A 23,136-nucleotide genomic window follows, 5' to 3' on the forward strand; every position below is an offset into this window, starting at 1 on the left:
TTGTTAATGAGGCTATTTCACTTCTATGTAGACCTTTCAGCTCAAATGTAGGAAACAGTATCTGGCTGAGGTACAGAATGGAGAGGATGAGGCACTGAGAAAGACAAAAACTTTAATTCAAAAAAGTTTAAATACTGTGGGGGTTCTTTACAGCAGCTTGAATGTCTCCCTACAAAACAGCTTGTGGTTATGTATTGTGGCTTTTTGGCTTGTTTTTTTTGAGTGGCCCTCTTTCAATGACCAAAAAAAAAAGTTTAATTTCTTTAGGATAGGTAACATGATGTTTGGAGTTTCACACAGTACGTTGCTATTATTTTGCAGGATTTGTGATCCTGCTCACAACACATAACCAAAATGCAGGCCTTTCCAGAGGCAGCAGGGGAAGCGTCTTAGTCTTTGATAAACTCTTTAGTAGGCAAGCCATTAAACATCTGTAGAGTAGTGAGCATGTCTTGTCTTAACTTGTTGTGTTTCTTTAGACACTCTCTTAACACTTTTGGAGCTATTAGGATGCAGGTTTCTTTGCATCTTCTGTTGAAAGGGAAATCATGTTAATGTTCTACTTGGAAAGGTCTCAATGGAATAAATTTGAAGCTGATCATTCCCTCCCTTGATTCTACAAAGTCTGGTGTGTGCATATAGTACATCGACTTCTGAACTGATTTCAGTTAGTGGGATTTCTTAAGCATATTTAGAATTTGTTAAATTTAACTGTCATTGCTGTTACTGTTATATGAGCTCATTTATATAGATGTACCTTATTTTCTTGTGGGAATGGTTGATACTGATAGAAGCGTCTACATACAAGTCTAATTTCAAGTGGAGGCAAGAAGAGATGATTTCTTTGTGCAGGTGTTGGCCTCAAATGCCAGAGGAATGCCTCCCATTCCCAAAAGTTGTATAAAGTCATCTTCAAGCCTAATAGTGAGTGGCACATTCCATGTGAAGGGGTCCTGTGCACTGCAGGCCTAATAGATGGAAACCAAGCCTTTGTACTCCTTTTGAGCCACTCTTGCAAGAAAGCAAGGTATTAAAATCCAAAGTCTGTGCCATATCCCAATATTGGATCTTAACTGAGTGTGCAGAGCTGTATAGGTTGTATTTCGTATTTGGGAAACAAAGCCAAACTAAGCACTGGCTTAGCTTGTTACTCAGTAGAGTACTTTTAAAAATGAAGTATCTAGAAGACTTTCTTGTCCTCCCTTTAGTATTCTACCAAAGAGTAGTCACTTTTTGAAAAGTTGTGTTGTATTATGTGTGTCTGGTTTTGGAGCAGTGTGGGTTTTAGGGTTTGATTTATTTTTCTTCCCTCGCAGAAGAGATGTTCAGCTTCAGAGTACTGCATACCTCCATGCTGCGAGAGGAATCCATCAATTATTTAAAATTTATTTGCAGGAACTAATTTGTGTGTGGCTTGAAACTCGTGAACACTGACAGTGGATTTCTGTTTTTGTTTGCAGCAGGGTGAAAACACTGGACTACCAGTACTGTGAGCCTTGTAACCCCTTTAAACCTCTTGTTTTTTAAAAAGGCTTGCAGAAGGAGAGCAGATCTTATCTGGTGGAGTGTTGAATAAACAGAAAAGCCATGATGACATTGTTATGGAGTTTGGTGACTCTGCATGCTTTACACTCTCCTTACTGGGACATGTCTACTGGTAAAGTTGCTTTTTTATTTTGTCTAATAAAGCTTGGGGTTTTTTATTTGACCAAGTCCAATTTTAGTCAGATATTTTTAGTCACTACAGGGTACACCTGTCTCTGGGTTGTATGGTCTGCACAATTTCAGAGTATGATAGATGCAGGTGCATAGATGTGGAAGCCATTTAACTTGGGAATACAAGAATAGTTTGTCTTTCACTGAGAGCTTCTGACTGACTAAAACCACAAATTCCTCTTTTCCAGCTTGTTAAGCATGCAGTCAAAGAGCCTTTTTTTTTTTAATACCTTTGGGTTTGTTCTGTATTCTTCCCTAAGAAACTCTCGAGGCCTGTTTCTCATGGTTGCCATTTTGATTTTTCTGTATCGATTTTACAGATGTATAGCTATAACCTTCCAATTAAAGTGTTGAGGACTGCTAGTTATAAAAACTTTACAAATTTAAGTGTTTCGCTTTTGCTTAGATACAAGAAAGGTTTCAGTAAACATGAACAGATTGACTAGGAATAGTGAGGTTCCTGGATTCTTCCCTAGTATACCTGTTCTTAAAAAAATTTATTTCAGAAGAAGATATCTTCATAGCCAGTTACTTAGGTGTTCGCTTTAGCCCCTAATTTATATGTAAAAGTATTATCCATAGATATTTAAAATGGCTGGTGGGCTAGCAATTAGGTTGCTGTTTGGGTTTAAAAAAAAAAAGAAAAAACAAACAAACAAACAAACAAACCACCAACCTGTTTCACAGCACAACATCTTTATAAAATGAAAATTTGTAAGCTGTACTAGTGCTTGTGTAACTTTTTGAAGACTGCGTCTAACTTTCATCTGTGTCTAAATATGTCAAATAACTTCAGAAGAACTCAATATTACCCTGTGCTATGAAAAATGAGGAATGTTGCTGTGACTCTCAACATGTTTTTGTTTTTCAACTCCTATTCTGGAAAGCTATCTTGAATAAAAGTGCTGTTTTTAAGTTTCCCTACAAACTGTTACATTCTTTTTGCAGCAAGACAGACCGGCTTGCCAAAGGATCAGAATGTTACCAAAAGAGCCTTAGTTTAAATCCTTTCCTCTGGTCCCCTTTTGAATCACTATGTGAAATAGGTACGTCTGCAGAACTATTTTACTAGTGAAGATGCTTTCTACCTTTCTGGTTATGTCAAGCTTTCTGATTTGCCATTGCCATGTGGCAAGGTTTATTTTACTCCTTGTCCAGAACTAGTTAAGGAAAATGCCAGCAGAATTCTTTGGGAGTGGTTTTGTGTGCAATAATGCATTTAAAATACTTTGCCAATGTTTAGAACTTTTGTCTTGTTTTCTTCCATTTCTACTACTTATACATTTTTGGATTTAACAATATCATATATATTCTAACCTATAGTTAGATTATTAGAAACTCTGCTTCTGAGAATAATTTAAAGTCAAGTCTATTTTTAAATAAAATTGATTGTCCACAATTTTGTAGTAGAAGAACACTTCTGATTTAGCGTAAGGGGTTTTAAAACAATGAAATAACACACCTCTTCTAAAATACTTTGTCCCCCGTCCTCCTTGTTTCAAATTGAATATTCAGTATATAGACTGGGGAATAACTCTAAATCTCCTTCCAATCTCACAGGTGAAAAACCAGACCCTGACCAAACATTTAAATTAACGTCTTTGCAGAACTTCAGCAGCTGCCTGCCTAACACTTGCACAACATTGGTATCTAATCACAGCATACCCCACAGACAGCCCGAGACTGTCCTTATGGAAACACCGCAAGACACAATTGTGAGTTTTGCTAAAATAATTGTGTTTAAATCAGTCTTTCTAGCTTAACTGAAAAATGCTAATTAGAAACTACACTGAGTACCTAACAGCTGCCCTCCATTTTTCAGGAGTTGAACAGAATCAACCTAGAATCCTCCAATTCAAAATATTCCTCCTTGAACACAGATTCTTCTATGTCTTACATTGACTCAGCTGTAATTTCACCAGATGCTGTCCCTCTTGGGTCAGGAACTGCCATATTGTCTAAACAGGCTCAAAATAAACCAAAAACTGGGCGGAGTTTACTGGGGGGACCTGCAGCTTTGAGCCCACTAACTCCCAGGTAAATCCTTGAGATAGACAATTGCTGTCTGTAGCTGTTCTGTTGATCACAGTTGTGATTTGAAACAGGAAAGGTTTCTGGTGCTGCACAGCGGACTTGAACACACATGTTGATAGTGTATTATAACATGCTGAAAAAGCAAAAGTTAAACAACTTCAGTAACTGCTCTTGGTTCTGGTGTTCAGATCTTCTGTTGTTTTTTTTTTTTTTAAACAAGCAGTTGGTATTTTTGATTAGAAGAGAGGAGCTCTTGATTTGGTATGTTGCTTATTGCGACGTTCACACTGGAAGAGTCTTTAAAGGAGTATGTTTCTGCTCTGAAATAAACTCTTAAGAGCATTCCTTGAAGAATATCTGCCTCCTAAAGAGCATATAAAAATATGCTCTGTCCTATATGCCACCTTATTTAAACAGAATTATGTTACAAGCCATTAATACTTGGATTGTCTGTGTCTATTAGTTAATATGCAGGAAGGCAAAGAAAGTTCTGTATTTTTCAATTTCAGGAATAAGAATATTTTCTATTAAGTGTCTTTTATAGATGAGGATAGTTAAGATATTAGAGGGTTAACATAAATCAGTGAAGTAGTTCTGGAGTAAAGTTGATCATCTGGGTGTCTGTTTTAACCACAGAATCAGCTCTGGTGGTCTAACATTCAGACATTGACCCTTCCTCTTTATTTTTTTCTCAGCTTTGGAATTTTGCCACTAGAAACCCCAAGTCCTGGAGATGGACCATATTTACAAAACTACACAAACTCTTCTTCTGTAATTGATGTGCCATCCACAGGAGCACCTTCAAAGAAGGTATCTTGCATTCTGGAATATGATTGCTGTTCTATGAGTTTGACATTGCAGTATACTTTAAAGAAGAATTCACAATGCAGATAACAACAAACATTGCATGTGAGCTGAATTGTGCTGACAGTGGGGAGAACCCAACTTACCCACTCTTTACAAAATTTATTTCGAAAAGCTATTTGAGTGTGGAGAACCTTTAGTTGTGGGAATGGTTTGGGTCCACTGAGAATTAAATTTATGTATAATTTGTCTACAGAGTGGGGGAGGGGGGTGGGGAAAAAAAACAAAAAAACCCCACTACTCTTACTAACAATTACTTAATGCAGCAAAATAAAATATTGTTCACCAGTTTGTATATTTATAGGCTAGTGAGGTTGGGGGTGCAAAGTGCAGTTTATGTATAATTTGACTGCAACTGGTCAGGTATTTCCCTGACACAACTTTTTAGACTCTCCTGAAGTGTTAGTTAAAATCAAATTAATTGTAGAATAGTTTGTTACATTGAAACAACTGCTTCTAAAGCCTGGATGGTTGTGTGTTTTGTTTTGTTTTTTTTTTTTAATTTATTTTTAAAAGCTTATTTTCAGCTAAGCATATAACACAGCCAAAAAAAAAAAAAAGAAAAACAAACACATCGCAAGTAAAGATGTGTTGTAAATATTTTTAGCTTACTGTGTCACTTCCTTTGGCTAGCAAAATAGATTTTTGTGTTCTCAACTTTTACAATAGTGTTCTATTTCTAATTAAAACAAACCCTTTTTTCCCGCCACCTGAAGTGCACAGGCATGTGCAGACTGCCTAAGTGGTGTTGCCAGAGGCAACCTGAGGAAGGTGCTGTATGTTCTGTCCACCTGCCATCAGAGAGGAATGTACAAACACTAATGCTTCTAAATAATGAAGGATTCATAACTTTTCAGCGTGTGAAGCGGAGTCTGAAGACAGTTCCAAACTTGGAGTTTTCACTTTGGTTTTTTTAATCAATGTATTTTCAGGGATGATTTCAAATAATTGTAGAAGCCTCAAGTGAGTTGAAGCTACCGCTTTCTTACAAACAGTTCTTGAATTCTAGTTTACAGACCAGAGTAATCAAAATACTGCTGGTGGTCTGTGAAGAACTGACTGATAGAATGGTGCTGTTTCACTCAACTAAGTCTTGTAGAGGAAACTAAAAATGGTCTTCTTTACTCAGTAAGAAACTGCCATAGTTGCCATAGTGATAAATGGGAGGTGGAATGTTGGTGACAGTTGAAGAGCCATTTGTTCCTTTCTAAAAACAAAAAAACTGAGGATTTTTCCCTGTATTTTTAGTAAATCTAGAAGTTGCATGAGTGATGCTACTGTTTTATAGGCAGCCAACTCTTTTTTTTTTTTTTTTTTTAAGTAAAAACTCGGTGCAGGTAATAGTGTTGAATTCCTCAAGAAGTAGAACTTGAATTTCCATGTTTCATGCTCTGGACAAATCAGTTGGTGCTCAGCTTGCTGTGCTTTTCTGTAAGTGGAATTTGGGAGCTGTTAGAAATTGTTTGTCTTCTCTCATTGGCCCAATACTTAAAAGAATAAAAGCTGTTAAGCAGATTTTTTTTTTTTTTCTTTTGGTCTTCTGAAGCCTTTGACTGGGAACTCTGGAATCTCATTGCACAAGCCATTATGGCATCCTGTCTCTAAACACCTCATTACTGCAACACTTTGTATCAGTTCTTAATTCTGCCTTTTTATTTTTTGCTTTTGTTCTGTTGGGGCTGGACTGTGCTAAAACAGTCTGCTAGAAGTATGCTTTGTATGGCTGATCTGATTCCCATCCTGTAGTTGCTCAGGACCAGCCACTTTTCCACAGTACACTTGAAGACACTGGCTTGTGGTGGCTTGTGCATATGTAGCAAGGTAAATTTTCAGGAGTCTGAAAGATTGAAGTAGTTAGCAAAGTGCAGCTCTTGAGTGTAGTAGTCATCTGCATTTAATCTCATCTGTGTACTACATGATGGATGGAAAGCTTTGGAGAATCCATTCGTATTTGCTGCTCTTTTGTTGCTTTGCTAGGTATGGCACAACAGCACTGAGGTATAAATTTCACTAATCCATGCGTATGCCTTCTGTCCACTTGCATCTGTGCTACCCCCTCAACACAAATATTTAATACATTTTAATAAACAGCTTAGAATTCTGATGCTTCTTTGTCCAATGAAAATAATTACTTGGCCAGTTTCACTTCTACTCTTGAAACTAGAGTTAAAAAAGGTTTCGAGTAGCTGTGGCTAGAATGCGCATGAGTTAACGGAGGCAGTTTCCTAGGAAACACTTACGTAAATGAATGAAACCTTAGGATGAATCCAAAGGCTTCCTATCTGAGTGGGCAAGCGTGCTTGCTGGCCGCCTAAACTGTCCTCTGATAACAAAGAAACCGAGAAGGGGAGGACAGAATGTTAGAAGTTGGATAATGCATAAACTGGTGTTGCTTGTGCTGTCATTGATCTCACTTGCCGATTTCTGGTGTCTCAAAGAACATCTCTTCCAAACAGCTATCAGAGTTGAATGTAAGTGTCCCTAGAGTGGGCAGAAAGATAGGGTTTAAGCTTTCTTTAAAAGGCAGGGAGGGGAGAACCTGTTCTGAATCCTTTATAGGAAGTCTACACATGAGACAATGAATTTCTATCTGAACTTGTTCCTTAGGTCTCAAATTCACAGTCAAGTTATCATAGCTCGAAGTTCCCACACCTCAGCTGTGGCAGGGTAGGCATCAAAGTGCACATTTTAGCTTTCTGAAGATATGTGAAGATGTAAGACAATGTTTTGGTGCTAAGTCATATTATACACTTGTAACCTGTGGCAAATAAAAGGTACAAAAACTGTGCGTGTGCACACAAAGTGTTGCTCAACTGACATGCAGTAACTTGCTGCTCCGTGTTACCTTGGCTGTAGGTCTCTGTCTGTTAACTTTCTGTGCTGCATAATGCAGGTCCCTTTTTGATGAAGCAATCTATTTCTGTATCTGCTCCAAAGGCTTATGCAGTTAATGATTTAATTTGTGAAATACTGATTTATGCTAAGCAGTAGAGCAGCAGGCTCTGATGTTTTATGGGGAGCACCTCAATGAGGTGTTAGTGGTAAATGGCTTCTGGATGTGACTAATATGGCAATTCAAAAATCCTTTTTTTTCTGTGGTGGTTTTGGTTTTTGTTTTTTTTTTTTGGTTTTTTTTTTTTTTTTTTTACAACTTTATGGAGAAGAAACTTTTAAATATGATATCTCTTGTTCTTGCTCAAACAACGTATAATTTCTTGCCACTAGATGGAGATTTTATATCTTCCAAGTAATGTGCATGAAGTTGGTAAACTCAGTGTTGTTGGCATTTTAACAGGTAGAAAGAGAAATTCTTTTGATGGATGCTCCTTGGAGGGGGACCCTCACCCTTTGTTGAAAGAATCTGTACTTACCCTATGTTTATCCTCCTTTGTGCATTGATTGATAGGAAAAATGCATTTGATTTGATGTAGCAGAGATTGAGACTTCTCAGAGACATAATAACAAACCTGTAGAAACTTTGTGTTATGCAGACTGTCAGCAGGATAAGCCAAGCTGGAACAAAATCTGTCTTCTCACAGAGCGGAAATAGCCGTGAAGTCACTCCAATTCTTGTTGCACAAACACAGAGCTCTGGCCCCCAAACAAGGTAGGGCGGGAAAGAAAAAGTCATCTTGGTATTACCTTTTGCATCTCCTTTCTTGAAGGAATTTGGTGCTCTATTTGCCCAATCTGTGTAGGTGTTCCTGCAGAATTCCTCCTTGGATGAGGGAAGAAGTGCGTTTTTTCAGTGGATAAGTAGGAAGTTCTTGCATGGTGGTTGGTCTCTTTTCTTTAAATCTCCTTTACAGTTAGACCATTTAATTAATAAATTAAAAAGTAGCTGGAAAGAAATTCTGCTGATGTTCTTGACATGCAACAGTTTTTTTTTTTTCCATCCCTTCAAATGGGAATATCTGTGCTGTAGTACTTGAGCATTTTTGTGTAAAACAAAGATAAAAGCTGGCTTTATTATTAAAAATGGAGTGAAGAACTTTAGTTTTTCATGTGTATTGTTTGTTTTCAGTACAACACCTCAGGTATTGAGCCCAACAATTGCTGCTCCACCAAATGCACTGCCTCGAAGAAGCTCTCGCCTGTTTACTAGTGATAGCTCTACCACAAAGGTAACAAACTTCATGTGTTTTGCAAACTTGTGGGACACCACGCTTTAGGAACACCAAAGTGCAATTACTGATGCACTGTAGTTAGGTAATGTGAACGTTTGCTGTTTAAAAATGAGCTACTAAACATGTTCAGCGAAGTTACTGAGTGTCTGTATACTTGTTTAAAAGTCAAACGGCTGAGCATCATTGTTAAGGCTGCAAAGAGGCATAGATACAGTTGTACACAGTTCAATTCCATGTTTAGTTACCTGAATTTCAAAGACTTCTATATATGTAACTCTTACTCTTCTTACTTACAGGAAAATAGCAAAAAATTAAAAATGAAGTTCCCACCTAAGATTCCAAACAGAAAAACAAAAAGTAAAACAAATAAGGGAGGAATAACTCAACCAAACTTAAATGACAGTTTGGAAATTACCAAACTGGATTCTTCCATCATTTCAGAAGGGAAAATTTCCACTGTTGCGCCACAGATCCAGGCTTTTACACTACAGAAGGCAGCAGCAGGTCTGTTTGAATGATATTGGACTGTACTAGAGTAAAACTTTGTATATTTTAAGGTTGAATGGAAAAAAATTTTTGCTCCAGTGTTTATTTCTTGTTTCAGCCTGCAGCTAACACCTTTGTATAATTTTATAATTCAATTTACATTGAATTCAGTATCTTCTAGTTAACCTACAAAGAACATATAAAGAAGTAGTAAAAAGTGGGTAGTTGTAAGCAGATATATCTTGTGGGCTCTGGCCCTTACTACAGTACTTTCAGGCAAGATGCTTGGAAACTGATTCAAAGGAGTTGAGTTAACTCAGTCATCTTCCCTCAGAACTGGGCTTATGTAGTCTGTTCTCCCTTCATATTTCCCATTTGTTTAAAAACAAGTCTTTATTCAGATTGTCAGAAAATCCTAGACAAACTGCTGAATTCTTCTCTTTTGGCTCAATAATGTTTCCAGGCAGCAAGAAGATGTATCCATGGATACCAGACATGTGGAAATTGTGTTCAGACCTAACAGAATGTTTGAGTAGCTGCTGTAAATGCAGAACTCCAGTTGCCCTGAAATTCAGTGTCTCTGGTCCTGAGCATTCTGTTGCTGGCTTAAGAAGTTTTTGCTATCTGATTTCTGTTACAAAGATTGATGTTTAGAATATTATGCCTAAGTTAAGAGTGCATAAGCTGGTGTTTGGGAACTCCCAGAAGATTTTCCATAAGCAAATTCAGGAGCAGTGCCTGCCACAATGAAGAGTTTATGGGATTAGTAGTTTCAAATTAATAAATCTCAGCTGTCTTTTTTTTCCACTTTTATTTATTGTATTTTTCTCCTAGAAGGTTTGATGAGCCTTCTTCGTGACATGGGGAAAGGTTATTTAGCCTTGTGTTCATACAACTGCAAAGAAGCGATAAGTATTTTAAGCCATTTACCATCCCACCACTACAACACTGGCTGGGTGCTGTGCCAAATTGGGAGAGCTTACTTCGAACTCGCAGAATATATGCAGGTAGGAACGGTGTGTGTTGGTTCTTACTCGTTTCACTTCTGTTTGCATAGCTTTGCACAAAACCCGCGGACTTCCTGCAAAAGCTATGGGAAGTTTACAGTAGAGATAATTGTATAAACATAAATTATATCTGGAATGGTTTTAGATCTTGAATCTGTATCAGTAGTCATTGAACTTTGCTGAAGAGGCCGAGTTACACTTCACATTTTTTAGTGTTATTTCCTCTTGTATCCGACCATTGGTGTCTCCTCCTTGCCTCTCCTTGTCTTCACTCACAGCTGTGCTGATGTAACTGTTTGTACTGCAACGTTGTAGATTAGATTGCTGAAACAATGAGTTCTAAAGCCAAAAACTTCTCTCACCCTTCTTAGTTGACACAGATCACATCAATAACCTAGTTTCCTTTGCAGCCTCAGAAATGACAGCATTGGCACAGCTGAGGTGATGTCAAACCGCTTCAGAAACAGAAGCAAGTGGTTAAGGGTAATCCAGCAGTTTTAACTCTCCTTGTCACTGTTGTCCTGATAGCTGATGTGCCCGTTTCCTCAGAAGTTTTTAAAACACTTTTTAACAGATTGTGTGCCAGAGACTAATGCAATAGGTTTCAGAAGCGGTTCTTAAACTGTACACACAGTCTGATTAGAGGTGGAGCACACTGTGCTTCTTAATAGTTTATTTTGAAAACTGATGCTACAGACCCTAATGGTTTCCTGAAGACAAGCTTCTTCCCTTGTTGCTGCTTTGGGTGTTGTAACCCGAAACTTAAGTTTGTGAAATAAATATCTACATCAGAATGAGTTAGTGTCAACTGTTCATAAGAAGCATAGTTGTCTCAAATGAAAGCACAGCACACTGTGTTGCCACATGCTTATGCAAGCCCCCATCCCTGTATCAGCCGTCTTTACCACAGTGATTGTCATGCTGCCTTTTGCTTTATAATTATTATGCACAGTGTCTGGAGGGGTGTAGCACTCAGTATGAATGCAATACCTGTCATCTGGTAGAATGGCTAATAATCATAACTGGTCCATGAAAGTGTGCTACACTTTTTCTGATTTTTGCGGTTAACTTTTTTTGTGTTGCTTACATGCTGTGATAGAAACAGTAATGTAATCTGAGTCAGCAGTAGGTAGAGCTGACTGCATTTCTGCTGGCATAACTATATTCCTTCGATTGAAGGGGAAGTTACAGGACTTGTAGCTCTGCCTAGTGTACTTACAAAGCAAAGAGGATGCTCAGTCTGGACATAGGAGGCTTCTAACCTTGACCTATGTGCTCTTCTTTGGTGGGTGGAATTTTGTTTTAAGTTTAATTTCTGTTCTTAGGCTGAGAGAATCTTTTCAGAAGTAAGGAGGATTGAAAACTACAGAGTGGAAGGCATGGAGATCTATTCGACTACGCTCTGGCATCTGCAGAAGGATGTTGCTCTTTCAGTTCTTTCAAAGGATTTGACAGACATGGATAAAAACTCACCAGAGGTATAAAATGCTGTGGTCTTGAATGAGAAGAGGGTAACTGTATGTGGCAAAACCAGTGATTCGGAAAAAAGCTCTGAGCTCTAATCTAGTTCAAGTATATTCTCCTGTGAGAAGTGCATGGCAAAACTGGAGAGGGAGGTGGTGGGATTGTCTGTTGAACTGATGATGCCTGAAATGGCTTCTTAAAATTAGAATATCAGCATACATGGAACAGGTTGAAACCTTTCATCTATTAATGGTTATTTAAATTTGCATTGGCACCATTCATCCAGGAAGATCATGGGTTAGTCATTCCTACTGCCAGTATGCAAAGATAAGGAATATCTCTTTCCTGTACCACCTTTTAATTGCTGTAGTTAATTCACTGGCACTTAAAACATATTTGCTCTGGAGTTTACTTTTAGACATAATGCTGCACATTATTGTTCCAAAGTCCATTAAGATATGGAGTCTATGGTAATATAAAATGACTATATGGAAAAGGCAGGGCATCTTTTAATGGGTGCCACAGTAAAAGTATGCATTTATAAATGTTTTTAATAGAGTTGAGAAAACTGTAGCTTATATTGGGATTTTTTTTTTCATTGGAGGAAGGAATCCTGTTCATGTTGCCTTGTTAGCTTGTCTAATAATTGAAAAGTCAAACCCAATGAAGCAATTCGTAGTTGTAGTAAGATAATCTGCAGAGGAGACAATGCAGATTCTACTGCAAGGAGTGGAGAACAGTTGTGCGATGTGGCAGTGATGCTAACAGTTTGGGAAAGCAAGGGACCCTGGGCTGTGATGCTTTACAATCTCGATGCTGGTTGCTGAGCAGGAGAGAAAGAGGAGGTTGCTGCTAAAATTGTTGCTCTGCAGATTTCCAGATATGTCAGTTGGAGGGAGCTGAAGATTGAAAGTGAATGTACTGTCTTCCCCTTCATTACTCTTAAATATCTAAGATGTTTTATTTCTAGCCTTTTCAACAGCTTTAGTCATTAGTCATCAAAGTATCTAATTGGCCAAAACCTGTTGGGTGTCCTTAGATTCTCGATTTCTGCATTTCAGCTTGTCTAGCCATAAGGTCTATTTAGGCCTATCTGCCCCTCAGGAATGAGACTTAACTAACTGTTGTTTTATTATTATTATTGTTGGGTTTTAATCTAGGAGGAAGTTATATATAATTAATGTAAATCTGTATAGAAAAATCTGTTCAGCTCAAACTTAGTCACTCTGAGTTGTGAAAAGTGTGCTAATTTTGCAATGCTGTTTTTACTAGGCATGGTGTGCTGCAGGAAACTGTTTCAGCTTACAGCGAGAGCATGACATTGCAATCAAGTTCTTCCAGAGGGCCATTCAAGTTGATCCAAACTATGCTTATGCCTATACCCTGTTGGGCCACGAATTTGTGTTAACAGAAGAACTAGACAAAGCATTAGCTTGTTTTAGAAATGCAATCAGAGTCAACCCTAGACACTATAACGCATGGTAAGTTTTGCTTCATCCTCCTATTGCACATGATACAGAACTCCTTTTGGAGAAATCTCTTCTGGATGCTGCCGCTGCTATCATTTCCTTACCACTCTTCTCTCTAGGAAGAGAGCAAAGCTATTTCTGCAGAAGACGTGGGCCTCATTTGTTTGTTAAACAGTTACTTCCACAAGGAGGGCAAAAAATTGGAGCTTTTTTTTTGGTTTCCACAGATCTTGGCTGCATTACCCCATCTATTTTGTTCTTCTGTAGCATGCCTCATGGAGTTGGTTGTTCTTCAGTTGCAGTATGAGAGATGTACCCCTTTATACCTTAGGATACAGTCAGTTTCTTACAGCTTTTTCTGTGGGGAAAAAAAAATATAAACCAGTAAAAGTTAGATTTGCTAGTGTAAATCACTTAGTCTTGAGAAAGTTTTCTATGCTTTTTACTTTGTAGTTGTCTAGCCAGTCTTCCTGTGTATCCGGTATAAGTTTTTCAAACTACCTAATTGAGGGTAAAAAAAAAAAAAAATCATTTTAGACATAGCTTTTTTTCCCCATGAGAAATCATTTCCCATCCTGAATGGGGTTGGCAAGTTCATTTCTGCTAGGTCATACTCACTGACAAAGACTAGTTTGATTAGAATACAGTCTTACTTTAACAGAATTGTTTTTCTGCTTGCAGGTATGGGTTGGGAATGATTTATTACAAACAGGAAAAATTCAGTCTAGCAGAAATGCATTTCCAGAAAGCACTTGATATCAATCCTCAGAGCTCAGTCTTACTGTGTCACATTGGAGTAGTAAGTAGATTGCACTTAACTCTATCCTTATGTTTTAATCTGCTTCTGTACTTTGTGTGCAGTAGAAAAGTAATTCTGAACGTTTTTAGCAAAAAAGCCCAACAAGTTCAGAGTACCTATTGGAAGATCTTCAGTGTCATATGAACGAATAACCACAGAATTAGTGTCAGGAAAGAAACCTTCCGCTCTCTCCAAACTACTTTTAGCCAGTAATGAAATTATACTACCAGGTCATGTTTGAGTCATCCAAAATAGTAGTGATATGAAAATCGAGATCGTATGCATATATTAATGTGAACAGAGTATTTTATAAGCATTTTTTATACTTAATTTCTTAAGTGGTTTTTAACTGCTATTGTGTGGACTTGAACCAGCATTTCCAGTTGTATAAAATGCTGAGGCACTCGCCTCACCTTTCAGAGTGCAATGTTTCTGTCCTGGCTGTGTCTGCAGTGCCCTTGTTCCAGTCACTTGTACATGTGACAACTTACCTGGCATAAAGTGGCTTAAGTAGCAGACAGCTACTTCAGCCACCATCCACTCTGTTAAATTTACAGAGCTATTTGAAAAGGTGGTCACTTATCTGTCTGCTACTGCAGTCATTAGCAAACAGTAGCCTCGCTAGTGAATGAAGTTGGGAATGAAGGTTATGAGGTTGGGAAGCAGTTCTCAGATATTTGTGATGGTGACTTAATGCTGTGGAAGTTTGAGGGGTCGTTACTTGCTGGTGTTGATTTGCCTTCTATGTGGTAGCAAAGATGTGTCAAATTCTGCAGGGATAGTGGCTGCTTATCACTTGTATACAGAGAAGGGCCTTGAGTTCACTCCTGGCCAAAGGTTAAATGGTTTCTGTAAGCCACTGGGTGGGGAGAACATCTTGAGGTGGAGACAAGGCAAGGTGATGTTTTCTTCCTGTAAGAAAGCTTGTTAAGACTTGGTCTAGAATTGAACAAATATTTTAAAGGAGCAGATTGTAAGTAAATGTAGTCAAATGGATTTGTCCTTGTCTGACAGATGAGCTGCTATTTTCCCTTTTAAAATTGTTCTCTCTTTCTGTAACAGGTTCAGCATGCACTGAAAAAATCTGAAAAGGCTTTGGATACTTTAAACAAAGCTATTAACATTGATCCCAAGAACCCGCTATGCAAATTCCATAGAGCTTCTGTATTATTTGCAAATGAAAAATACAAGGTAGGATTTGGTACATGTAGAAAACCTTGTTATCTTTAAGTCACTGTAGCTAGGAATGGGGATGCACTGGGAGCTAAATGTTTACAGAAATGTGGGGTAGCATCAGGACTTGCAGAAAGAGCCTGGGCCATGGGACTATCTTGTAGAGCCTAACATGCAGCATTTGTTTTGACAAGTGCCACCTTTGCCAAGGGAACTATGTTAAATATTTTGATTGCTATAAAATCTGGAGCCAACAGGTGATGCTCTTCTTTATTATTATTATTTTAGTCTGACCCTGGAAAAAGGAAAGAAGGGGAAATTATTGCAGCTGTCACCAACACGTGGCTGTATTGTCACGAGTTTATACTAAATTACTGAAAAAAAGGCTTCAGCAAACTAGTCCATAACCAATTACAGCGATAAGAACCAGTGATTTGTAGGCTGTGTTACTGAGTGAAAAATAAGCAGCTAAGCAATTTTCATCTGATCCTCTGCTGACCCTGTACCCTGTTTAGAATGAGTAAAGATCTTCCCACAGGCTCTTTCCAGTGACTTGTCCTCTGGCCTGGTTTTTTTTTGGCCACAGAAGACAAGCTGCAGTCTGGTTTTTGAAACCTTGCTTCAGAAATGTGTGCACACATGTTAAGGGAAGACTTTACCTAGAAGTCTTTTTTTTTTTTTTTTTTTTTTTTTTTTTTTTAAATTCATGAACCAATTAAATACAAAATGTATTAAGGATTTAATTAAGTGCCCGTTTCTTTTTAAAACTTAAAAGCAGAGGATAACTACAAGAGGAAAAAAAAAAATAATAGTCCACTATCATGTTGCCCCTGTGTTAGTGTGGTTGTCGACCACAGTGAAGTCATGTTTTAGAAAATAAAACATTTGGACTCTTTTCTTTGGTCTTACAAGTCTCAGCCTGATAAAGTTACGCTGTTCACGTAAACTACATCAAACTTAAATGTTTTGGTTTTTAGAGCCAGTAGTAAGAGAATTTTGATAGTGTGATCAATTTGCCTAACGTTGAGTAAATAAATGTGGGCTTATACTTCCATTTATGTAGCAAGCCCTAACTTGAAATTGTCTTCACATAAGTTCTGGTGGGTTGAATGGAACTTTTTATAGCTAAAACCAATGTTTATTTCTAACTGCAGACTAAATATTTTTAGGTAGATTTCTTATTAATGCCAGGCTACTGTCACAGCAGACTAAATTGCTCCAGTGTCAACAATTAGTTTAAAAATAAAGTAGAAGTTTCACTAAATATTTTGGACTTCAAATGCCTAATATTAGCAGTCGTCATTTGTAGAAGTCCACAGATGCATATCTAAAACCAGAGTCTTCCAAAAGCATAGGCCTGAGAGTAGTACATGAAGCACAAAAATACAACAATATTCTTACTTTTTCAGAAGCTCGGTTTACTAAAGGAAGTGCCCACTATAAATGCAATGTCAGCTTCTTGGCTTCTACCCTATTATCCCTTGTTGGGGGTGATGAGCATTTTATATCAGAGTTGTTAGATGTGTTGTAGGAGACCAAAGCCCAATAACTTGCTCTCTTTCTGTAATAACGGGGTTGTTACATGCTACAATCTTTAAATGAAAAACTAATGTAAAAAGAATTTTAGATACTTTTGGTGAGATTGTACTGTTGTTCTTGATGGAATAGACTGTAAGTAAATGACAGGATGTTTTTTATCATGAGCACAAAGTCACAGTTTACACATGTCATAACTGGTTGCAGACTGCTAGCTTGTGCTTACTAAGCCCTTTTTTCTTCCTTTTTAGTCTGCTTTACAAGAACTTGAAGAACTGAAACAGATTGTTCCCAAAGAGTCTCTTGTTTACTTTTTAATAGGAAAGGTAGGTAAAACTTAACTGGGATCATAACTTCTGTGGTTTCCTTTGTTGCAGAAACGTATGCCTACTGAGAAAATTTGATGCCTGTCATTAAGCTGCTTCCATTTGGACCAGTATTCTAAAAATTCCCAATGCTTTAATTAAGGCTTGCACTTAAAAGCTGATACATAATAAAGCTGTGAGCAGTAAAATACAGTTATTACTGGAGCAGCCTTCAGCTCTCTTCAAAACAAACCAAGAAAAAATAACCCAAGCCAGTGTTATTCTTTGCCTGCTCTGATTTTACCACTATCAACTTCAAAGATAATTAATTTTAAAAAGCAAGAAATTGATCCCGTTAAACATACTTCACTGAAAGGAGATACAGTGGTTGTGCACACAGCTATATATCTTTCCCTGAAAATAACTTTCTCACTTGATTCAATACGATAGCAATGATGTGATCAGTGGAAATCCTTAAGATTTTGAGGGATAGTCCCCCCATCAGTCAGCAATGTTGGTTATTTGCCTGTGTAGCTATTAAAATGTTGAGTCACATTCTAATGCGTTGTCTCAGAAATGCTGAGCAAGGATTAATTGTAGAATACTCCTAAATCTCCATCAATAGCCTCAATGTCCTTTTCAGCTGACAGCCTCCCCAAGAGAGTTGAAGGTTATCAGTTTGAAGGGAAGAAGAGTCTTTAATGAGGCTAATGGAGTAGGCTAGCACAAGAAAAGATACTACTGGTTTGTCAGCTGTGTTTACATTCTGACCTTGTTTGTGTTTAATGCCAGAGAAGAGTAATCTGGTAGTAGAAATCCTCCTTCCTCACCATCTTTTCTGCTAATATACTTTAAGTTCTGCAACTTTCTTCTGTGGGTTGTCTGTTCACTGGGAAACAACAAGACAAACTTACCTCTAGTGCAGTACTGGATAAGATTTTTTTAAAACTGGAGAGAAGTAAAAGGATTTGTGCTGAAATTTGTTGACTGGTATTTGTCCAGGAGTAGCTGGACCTCTAAACTGACATTAGAGTTGCCACGTTTTGACAAACTTAAGTACTCTTACTGTTTAAATGCTTAACACAGATAAATTACTTGCTCATCTGTCTGTAATGATAAGGAGTGCCTCAGTGCAAGTTATATTGACAAAGAAGGTAAAATGTGGGCTGGATTCTGCAGTGCGGCGGCGTCTTGAAAATGTTGCCGTTCGGTTTAGCGTGACAAGCTAGGTGTCACTTAATGTCCTGTTGTTTTCTCCACCTGCTAATGACAGTTAAAATGCCACTTGAGGATGTAAAAGTGGCCGTGCTGAGTCAGAGCAAATATCTGTCTAACCATGTATCCTGGCTTTGCTAGTCCTCAGTATGAGAGCTTTAGGGAAGAGTGTAAGATTAATGTGTACACGTGGTGATACTTCCCCAGACTAAATTCTGGGCCTCTGATGCAAGAAATCTGAGACTTTGGACTCTTCCTGAGCCACAAGTGGATTTGGGGTTACAATGACTCAATAAATTGAAAGAGTGTTGAGGGGGTAAGACAAAACAGAAAATGTACACTAATAGGTTTTATACCACCCTGATACAGAGTTCCAAAACTTAAATTTATATCTGAAGATCCACTTCCTTATGGTTTTGAATATCAGCTGCTGGTTTAATTTAAGGTTTCTGCAGTCTTAAATAGAAACGCTTGCTCACTTTTTCTGCACATACTTGCTGTTTCCCTTGGGGCTCGTATAAGGAATCTTTCATCTCTCCCCTCTGTTGCTTTCCATAAAATAGCAGCTAACTGTGGCTTAGTATGTTTGTTGTCCAAACCTTCAAGTAGCAACTTCATGTAAATGTAGCCTTTTATGCTTTTGTTTTAGGTTTATAAAAAACTGGGTCAAACGCATTTGGCCCTAATGAATTTCTCATGGGCAATGGACTTAGATCCCAAAGGAGCCAATAACCAGATTAAAGAGGCCATTGATAAACGTTACCTTCCAGATGATGAGGAACCAATAACTCAAGAAGAGCAAATCAGTGAATGTTACCCCTATGAATCAGGTTTGTATTTCCAACCCTTTTTTCATTCAAGGAGGTGTTTCCACTTAGATGGTGGGAAGAATCCCAGGTTTAATCAGTGAAACATGCTGCTCAGCCTCGCTGCTCGGCAAGTAATAACTGCAGAAGCTCTTCGCTCGGAAAAATTCATGCTTCCTACAGTAAACATGAAATAAAGGATTGTGATGTTCCTTTAGAATCTGTAGATGGAGTAGGACAGAGATAATGACTACTGTAAATTCATACAAATTGTGGTTGGCTAATAGTATCCTAGGAGAGCAGGATGTTCCCAGAGCTGTAAATCTCCCCTCCTAGAAGCATCAAATCATTTCGAGGTAACTGAATGGCAACTGAAATTGTCTGTAGAGGCTTTGTCAAAAGTTGAACAAACTGGATGTTGGGTGAAAATATTTGATCTGGTAAGTGTAAAAGGTAGCTTTTGTCAAAAGTCCTGAAAGCAGTTTCATTTGAATCAATAGAAAATAAAACACTTCTGTTCTGCTATTTGGGAATAATCTGCAAAAAGAAATGGCCCGGGTTTTTCTTCTCTCACTTTTTATGATGAGGTTAAATGCCATGAAACATGAATAGTTATAAATACTGACGTCTTTGCGGACTGAAATAGTTACAGAAAATAAATAGTAATAAGCAATTTAATCCTTTTCGTCCAAATAAGAAAATATAGCAGGTTTTGTATTCTTTTTGAGACATGTGCTCTGTTCTGCAGTTCTAAATCTTCAACTGAAAAGTTGTGACACGTTCTTACCATGTATCACATTGACTTTTTTTTTTATTGATCCTCTGTACAGTGCGCTTTAATACTGGAAACTTATCCCGCACTGCACCTCCTGAAGTGTCAAGAGTTTTTGTCTCCCTGCTGTTGTAGTTGGGTTAACTTAGAACGCCGGCATGTTTCTGGCCAGAAGATGGAGACAGAGTACTTGAACTGCTGAGCAACACCTAAGCAGTAACCCCCCAAAAAAAAAAAGTCAAAAAAAACCACCTCCAAAAAAAACCCTCCAAAACAATAATAACAACAATAATAGTAATAGTAATCATCATAATAATAAAACCCCACAAAAAAAAAAATCCAACCCCCAAAAACCTTAATCTGTCCAATAAACAAAACAGAACAGTTTTGGGCTGTGTATAAGCATTTCCATTTCCCTGGCTGTGCAGATAAATTGTAGAAGAGTTTCACAGTCTCAGCTGAATAACTTTTAGGATACATGAGACAAGATAAAGTAAATTAAGGTAGTACTGGGGATAGCAGGGAATTAGTTTTAATATATTGGCTACTATAAGCCATTTTGTGCAGTAAATTGCCTAGCATGGGTCTGGCTGTGTCCATTGCACAGAAACCTGTAAGCTGTTTGCATTAAAGCAATAAAGGATCTGTGTTTCTCCCCTCAGAACCACTTAAGTATTTGGGAATTTACAGTTAACATAATAAATGTACTACAGAAAGCAGACTCAAGTTGCATTCCTGTGTGTGAAGAACAGCCATCATTTAGATATTCTACGTTCATTCTAGTTTTAACAACTACAGAAGCTAAATATTTCAGCTTTGCCTCTCAGTAGGTACACATTTATCTTGTATGCTGTGCACAGCATGCTGTCTTTGTTCAAAGAGCAGTAGGAATCTAGTTTTCCTGGAAGCTCTAGGCTAGCCATCGTCTGAGCTGAGTGAGCAGAGTAATTCTTCAGCATCGTCAATGGCAGTATGCATGTGCTCAAAGCACTTCTCTTACCACATGTTTTATGCAGTATTCTTTGTCACGGAACCAGGGAGCAAGTAGAGGCTGTCTAACACTGCTAATTGAATATTATTTGATTGTAAATTGGGAGGTCACAATGCTCTAATGTGGTGGGTAACTAATGGGAGCTTTTCAGGCAGCTGGTGTGTTTTGAAGGAGTGGGAAGGTTAAACTGCTCCTAAGGCAAATTCTGGAACCCTCCCCACCAATCCCTGCCTAACTAGATGTCAGATTTTTAACACAAGATGGTTAAGGCAGCATGTTTTGTTAATAAGTACTTTGTGTTAATTCCTTTCGAAATGCCTTTTGACTTCATTAGGCTGGCAGGGGTCAGTGTAATAGAAGGAGAAAGGGAAAAGCCATATGGCTTTAAAGCCTTTTGAGGGGAAGCCCAAACTCGTTGCTACTGTGCTTTTGACGTGCTGGAATTGATTGTGGGGAATCTTTGTAGTGAAGCAGCCCAGTACTGTTTGACTACTTTGTGTTTCTTTTTCTTTCAAGTTGGCACAGACGAATCCCAAGAGAGCAGCATGACGGATGCAGATGACACACAGCTCCATGCAGTTGAAAGTGATGAATTTTAACCTCCAAAAGCCAGTATCTGAGCTTGAGTGTGTGACTGGTACTGTTGTGTTCCCCCCTTCCTTTGCATCCTGGGTCTTCACATCACTGAGCCAGCATTGTCATTATTCTCCACTGACACCATGAGTACACCACTCAGACTTAAACTGTACACAGAGTTAATGGCAGTGCAATATTCAGCTGCTACTGAGTCTGACTAGTTGGCTTTTACACATTTATGAAAGTGACTGAGGAGGAAATGCTATTTTTGGACTCCCCTTTGCTGGAAGAATATCATGGAAGAAAGACTTGTGGTTTGCTGTAATGAAGCCAGTAGATGTGGGGATAGTACTAATGAAGCAGTGTCTTGTTCTTTTTCCAGAAATGTGTCTTAGTTTGGTTCTTTCTTGGTAAACAGAGTGCCGAACCTCATTTCCAAGTTCTTCAAGGACAGTATTGATGATTGCAGGCTGTTAAAGACTTTTGCATATTGTAGTGTAACTTAAATGCCAGGGAATGTAAATGACCTTAAAGCTGCAGTGTCTCCAGTGAACAAACACAATGCACATGCTCAGGACTGGGAGTGTGTCAGACTATGTAAAATATCCAGTGTCCCTACTTAGAGTGCAACTTGGAGGAGTGGAAATGTAGCAGGAGAATCCCATTGCAGAATCGAAGCTTTTGTGAAATGCTTTCATGTTCTAACCAGGAATTAATTTATTCACCTAGTTTCTGAAGGGTCAGTGTTTACTTTGTACTACAGAGAAACAAGTCAGCACCACCTTGCTTCATTTTTCATCTACCCCTTGACTGGTTCTTCCCCTTTTATGAATAAAAATTAATAAAGGGCAAAATCAAGAGAGAAATGTAGATACGACTGTAATGTGAAAACATCAGACCCTTATTCTAGAGTGACTGCGTGTTTCTAAGCAGGTAGACCGGGAAGACCTTGGAAGCCTTAATACAATCAGAACCTTAATCAAATGCATCAAACAGTTGTCTAAGATGAGTATCATTTTTAAAACTGTTTTGTAAAGTGTGGTCTAAGCAGGATCCAAGAATGTGCAATTATCAGTCTTTCTCTTTTTTTTTTTTTTTTTTTTTAAAAAAACTGTTCTTTAAGATTCCCACTCAAGGAATACTTGCCTCTGCTACAGAGGCTGCTTCTGTGAGAAGAAATCTGTCATGTTAATGAGTCCAAAATGATCTTTCACTGTAACATTCTGCAGCAACAATTGGTGCCCTTTATGCGGTGATGATAAAGAAAGTGTATGATATAAGCAGTTTTAAAGAGCAATTTATGCATAATAAATTGGGAATGATATAAATTTCATAGCAACATATTTTTGTGGTCAGTCTTAATGTTTCTTTTTTTTTTTTTTTTTTAATATATTGGGTTTTAGGGGTCTTTTAGTTACCTTTAGAACTTCACTTTTTTAAAATTCTGTCCTTGTCTTACACTAGGCATGTCTTCTGTCACAGCTTCTCTCTGGTCATGAGCCACACGGACACATTTATCATTTGAAAAATAATCCTGAAGTGCTGCACAAAAATACAATTCTCTGGGTTTTGGTTTGGTTATTTTGTTGTTTCATTTTGGTTTTTTTTAAGTCGGAGGATAAGCAGTGAAAAATAGGCTTAAACTCTTCTAATAGCATGAAAAGGAATTTCTAAAATCTGAGGAATGATAATACATTAAAGGAGCTTTGTCCTTCTGCCACATACTTCCGACCGGCTCGTGGCTGGAAGGTCAATAAATTGACTGGAGAATCATGACGCGTTTCAGCTGGCGTGAG

General features: G+C 38.0%; 1 protein-coding gene across 6 annotated transcripts in view; it reads left to right on the forward strand.

Annotated features, from left to right (window-relative positions):
- The window catches only part of CDC27 (cell division cycle 27), a 33,273-nt gene extending 10,590 nt beyond the window's left edge, over positions 1–22,683 (forward strand). The window contains exons 4-19 of one of the 6 annotated variants that reach the window (XM_042787372.1): positions 1,532–1,657; positions 2,665–2,762; positions 3,277–3,431; positions 3,539–3,753; positions 4,446–4,560; positions 8,088–8,221; positions 8,639–8,738; positions 9,038–9,245; positions 10,062–10,234; positions 11,560–11,712; positions 12,971–13,179; positions 13,849–13,966; positions 15,029–15,157; positions 16,927–17,001; positions 18,845–19,025; positions 21,281–22,683. In XM_042787372.1, the coding sequence (XP_042643306.1) occupies positions 1,532–1,657; positions 2,665–2,762; positions 3,277–3,431; positions 3,539–3,753; positions 4,446–4,560; positions 8,088–8,221; positions 8,639–8,738; positions 9,038–9,245; positions 10,062–10,234; positions 11,560–11,712; positions 12,971–13,179; positions 13,849–13,966; positions 15,029–15,157; positions 16,927–17,001; positions 18,845–19,025; positions 21,281–21,363 (2,272 nt within the window). In that variant the 3' untranslated portion in view covers positions 21,364–22,683. Of the gene's footprint in view, positions 1–1,531; positions 1,658–2,664; positions 2,763–3,276; positions 3,432–3,538; positions 3,754–4,445; positions 4,561–8,087; positions 8,222–8,638; positions 8,739–9,037; positions 9,246–10,061; positions 10,235–11,559; positions 11,713–12,970; positions 13,180–13,848; positions 13,967–15,028; positions 15,158–16,926; positions 17,002–18,844; positions 19,026–21,280 lie in introns of those variants that run through there. The other 5 variants (XM_042787373.1, XM_042787375.1, XM_042787374.1 and 2 more) reach the window with 5 other exon arrangements.
- The last annotated feature ends 453 nt before the right edge of the window (positions 22,684–23,136 follow it).

Source organism: Tyto alba, unplaced genomic scaffold (assembly GCF_018691265.1).
Source record: "Tyto alba isolate M040663 unplaced genomic scaffold, T.alba_DEE_v4.0 Super-Scaffold_12, whole genome shotgun sequence".
NCBI lineage: Eukaryota > Metazoa > Chordata > Aves > Strigiformes > Tytonidae > Tyto > Tyto alba.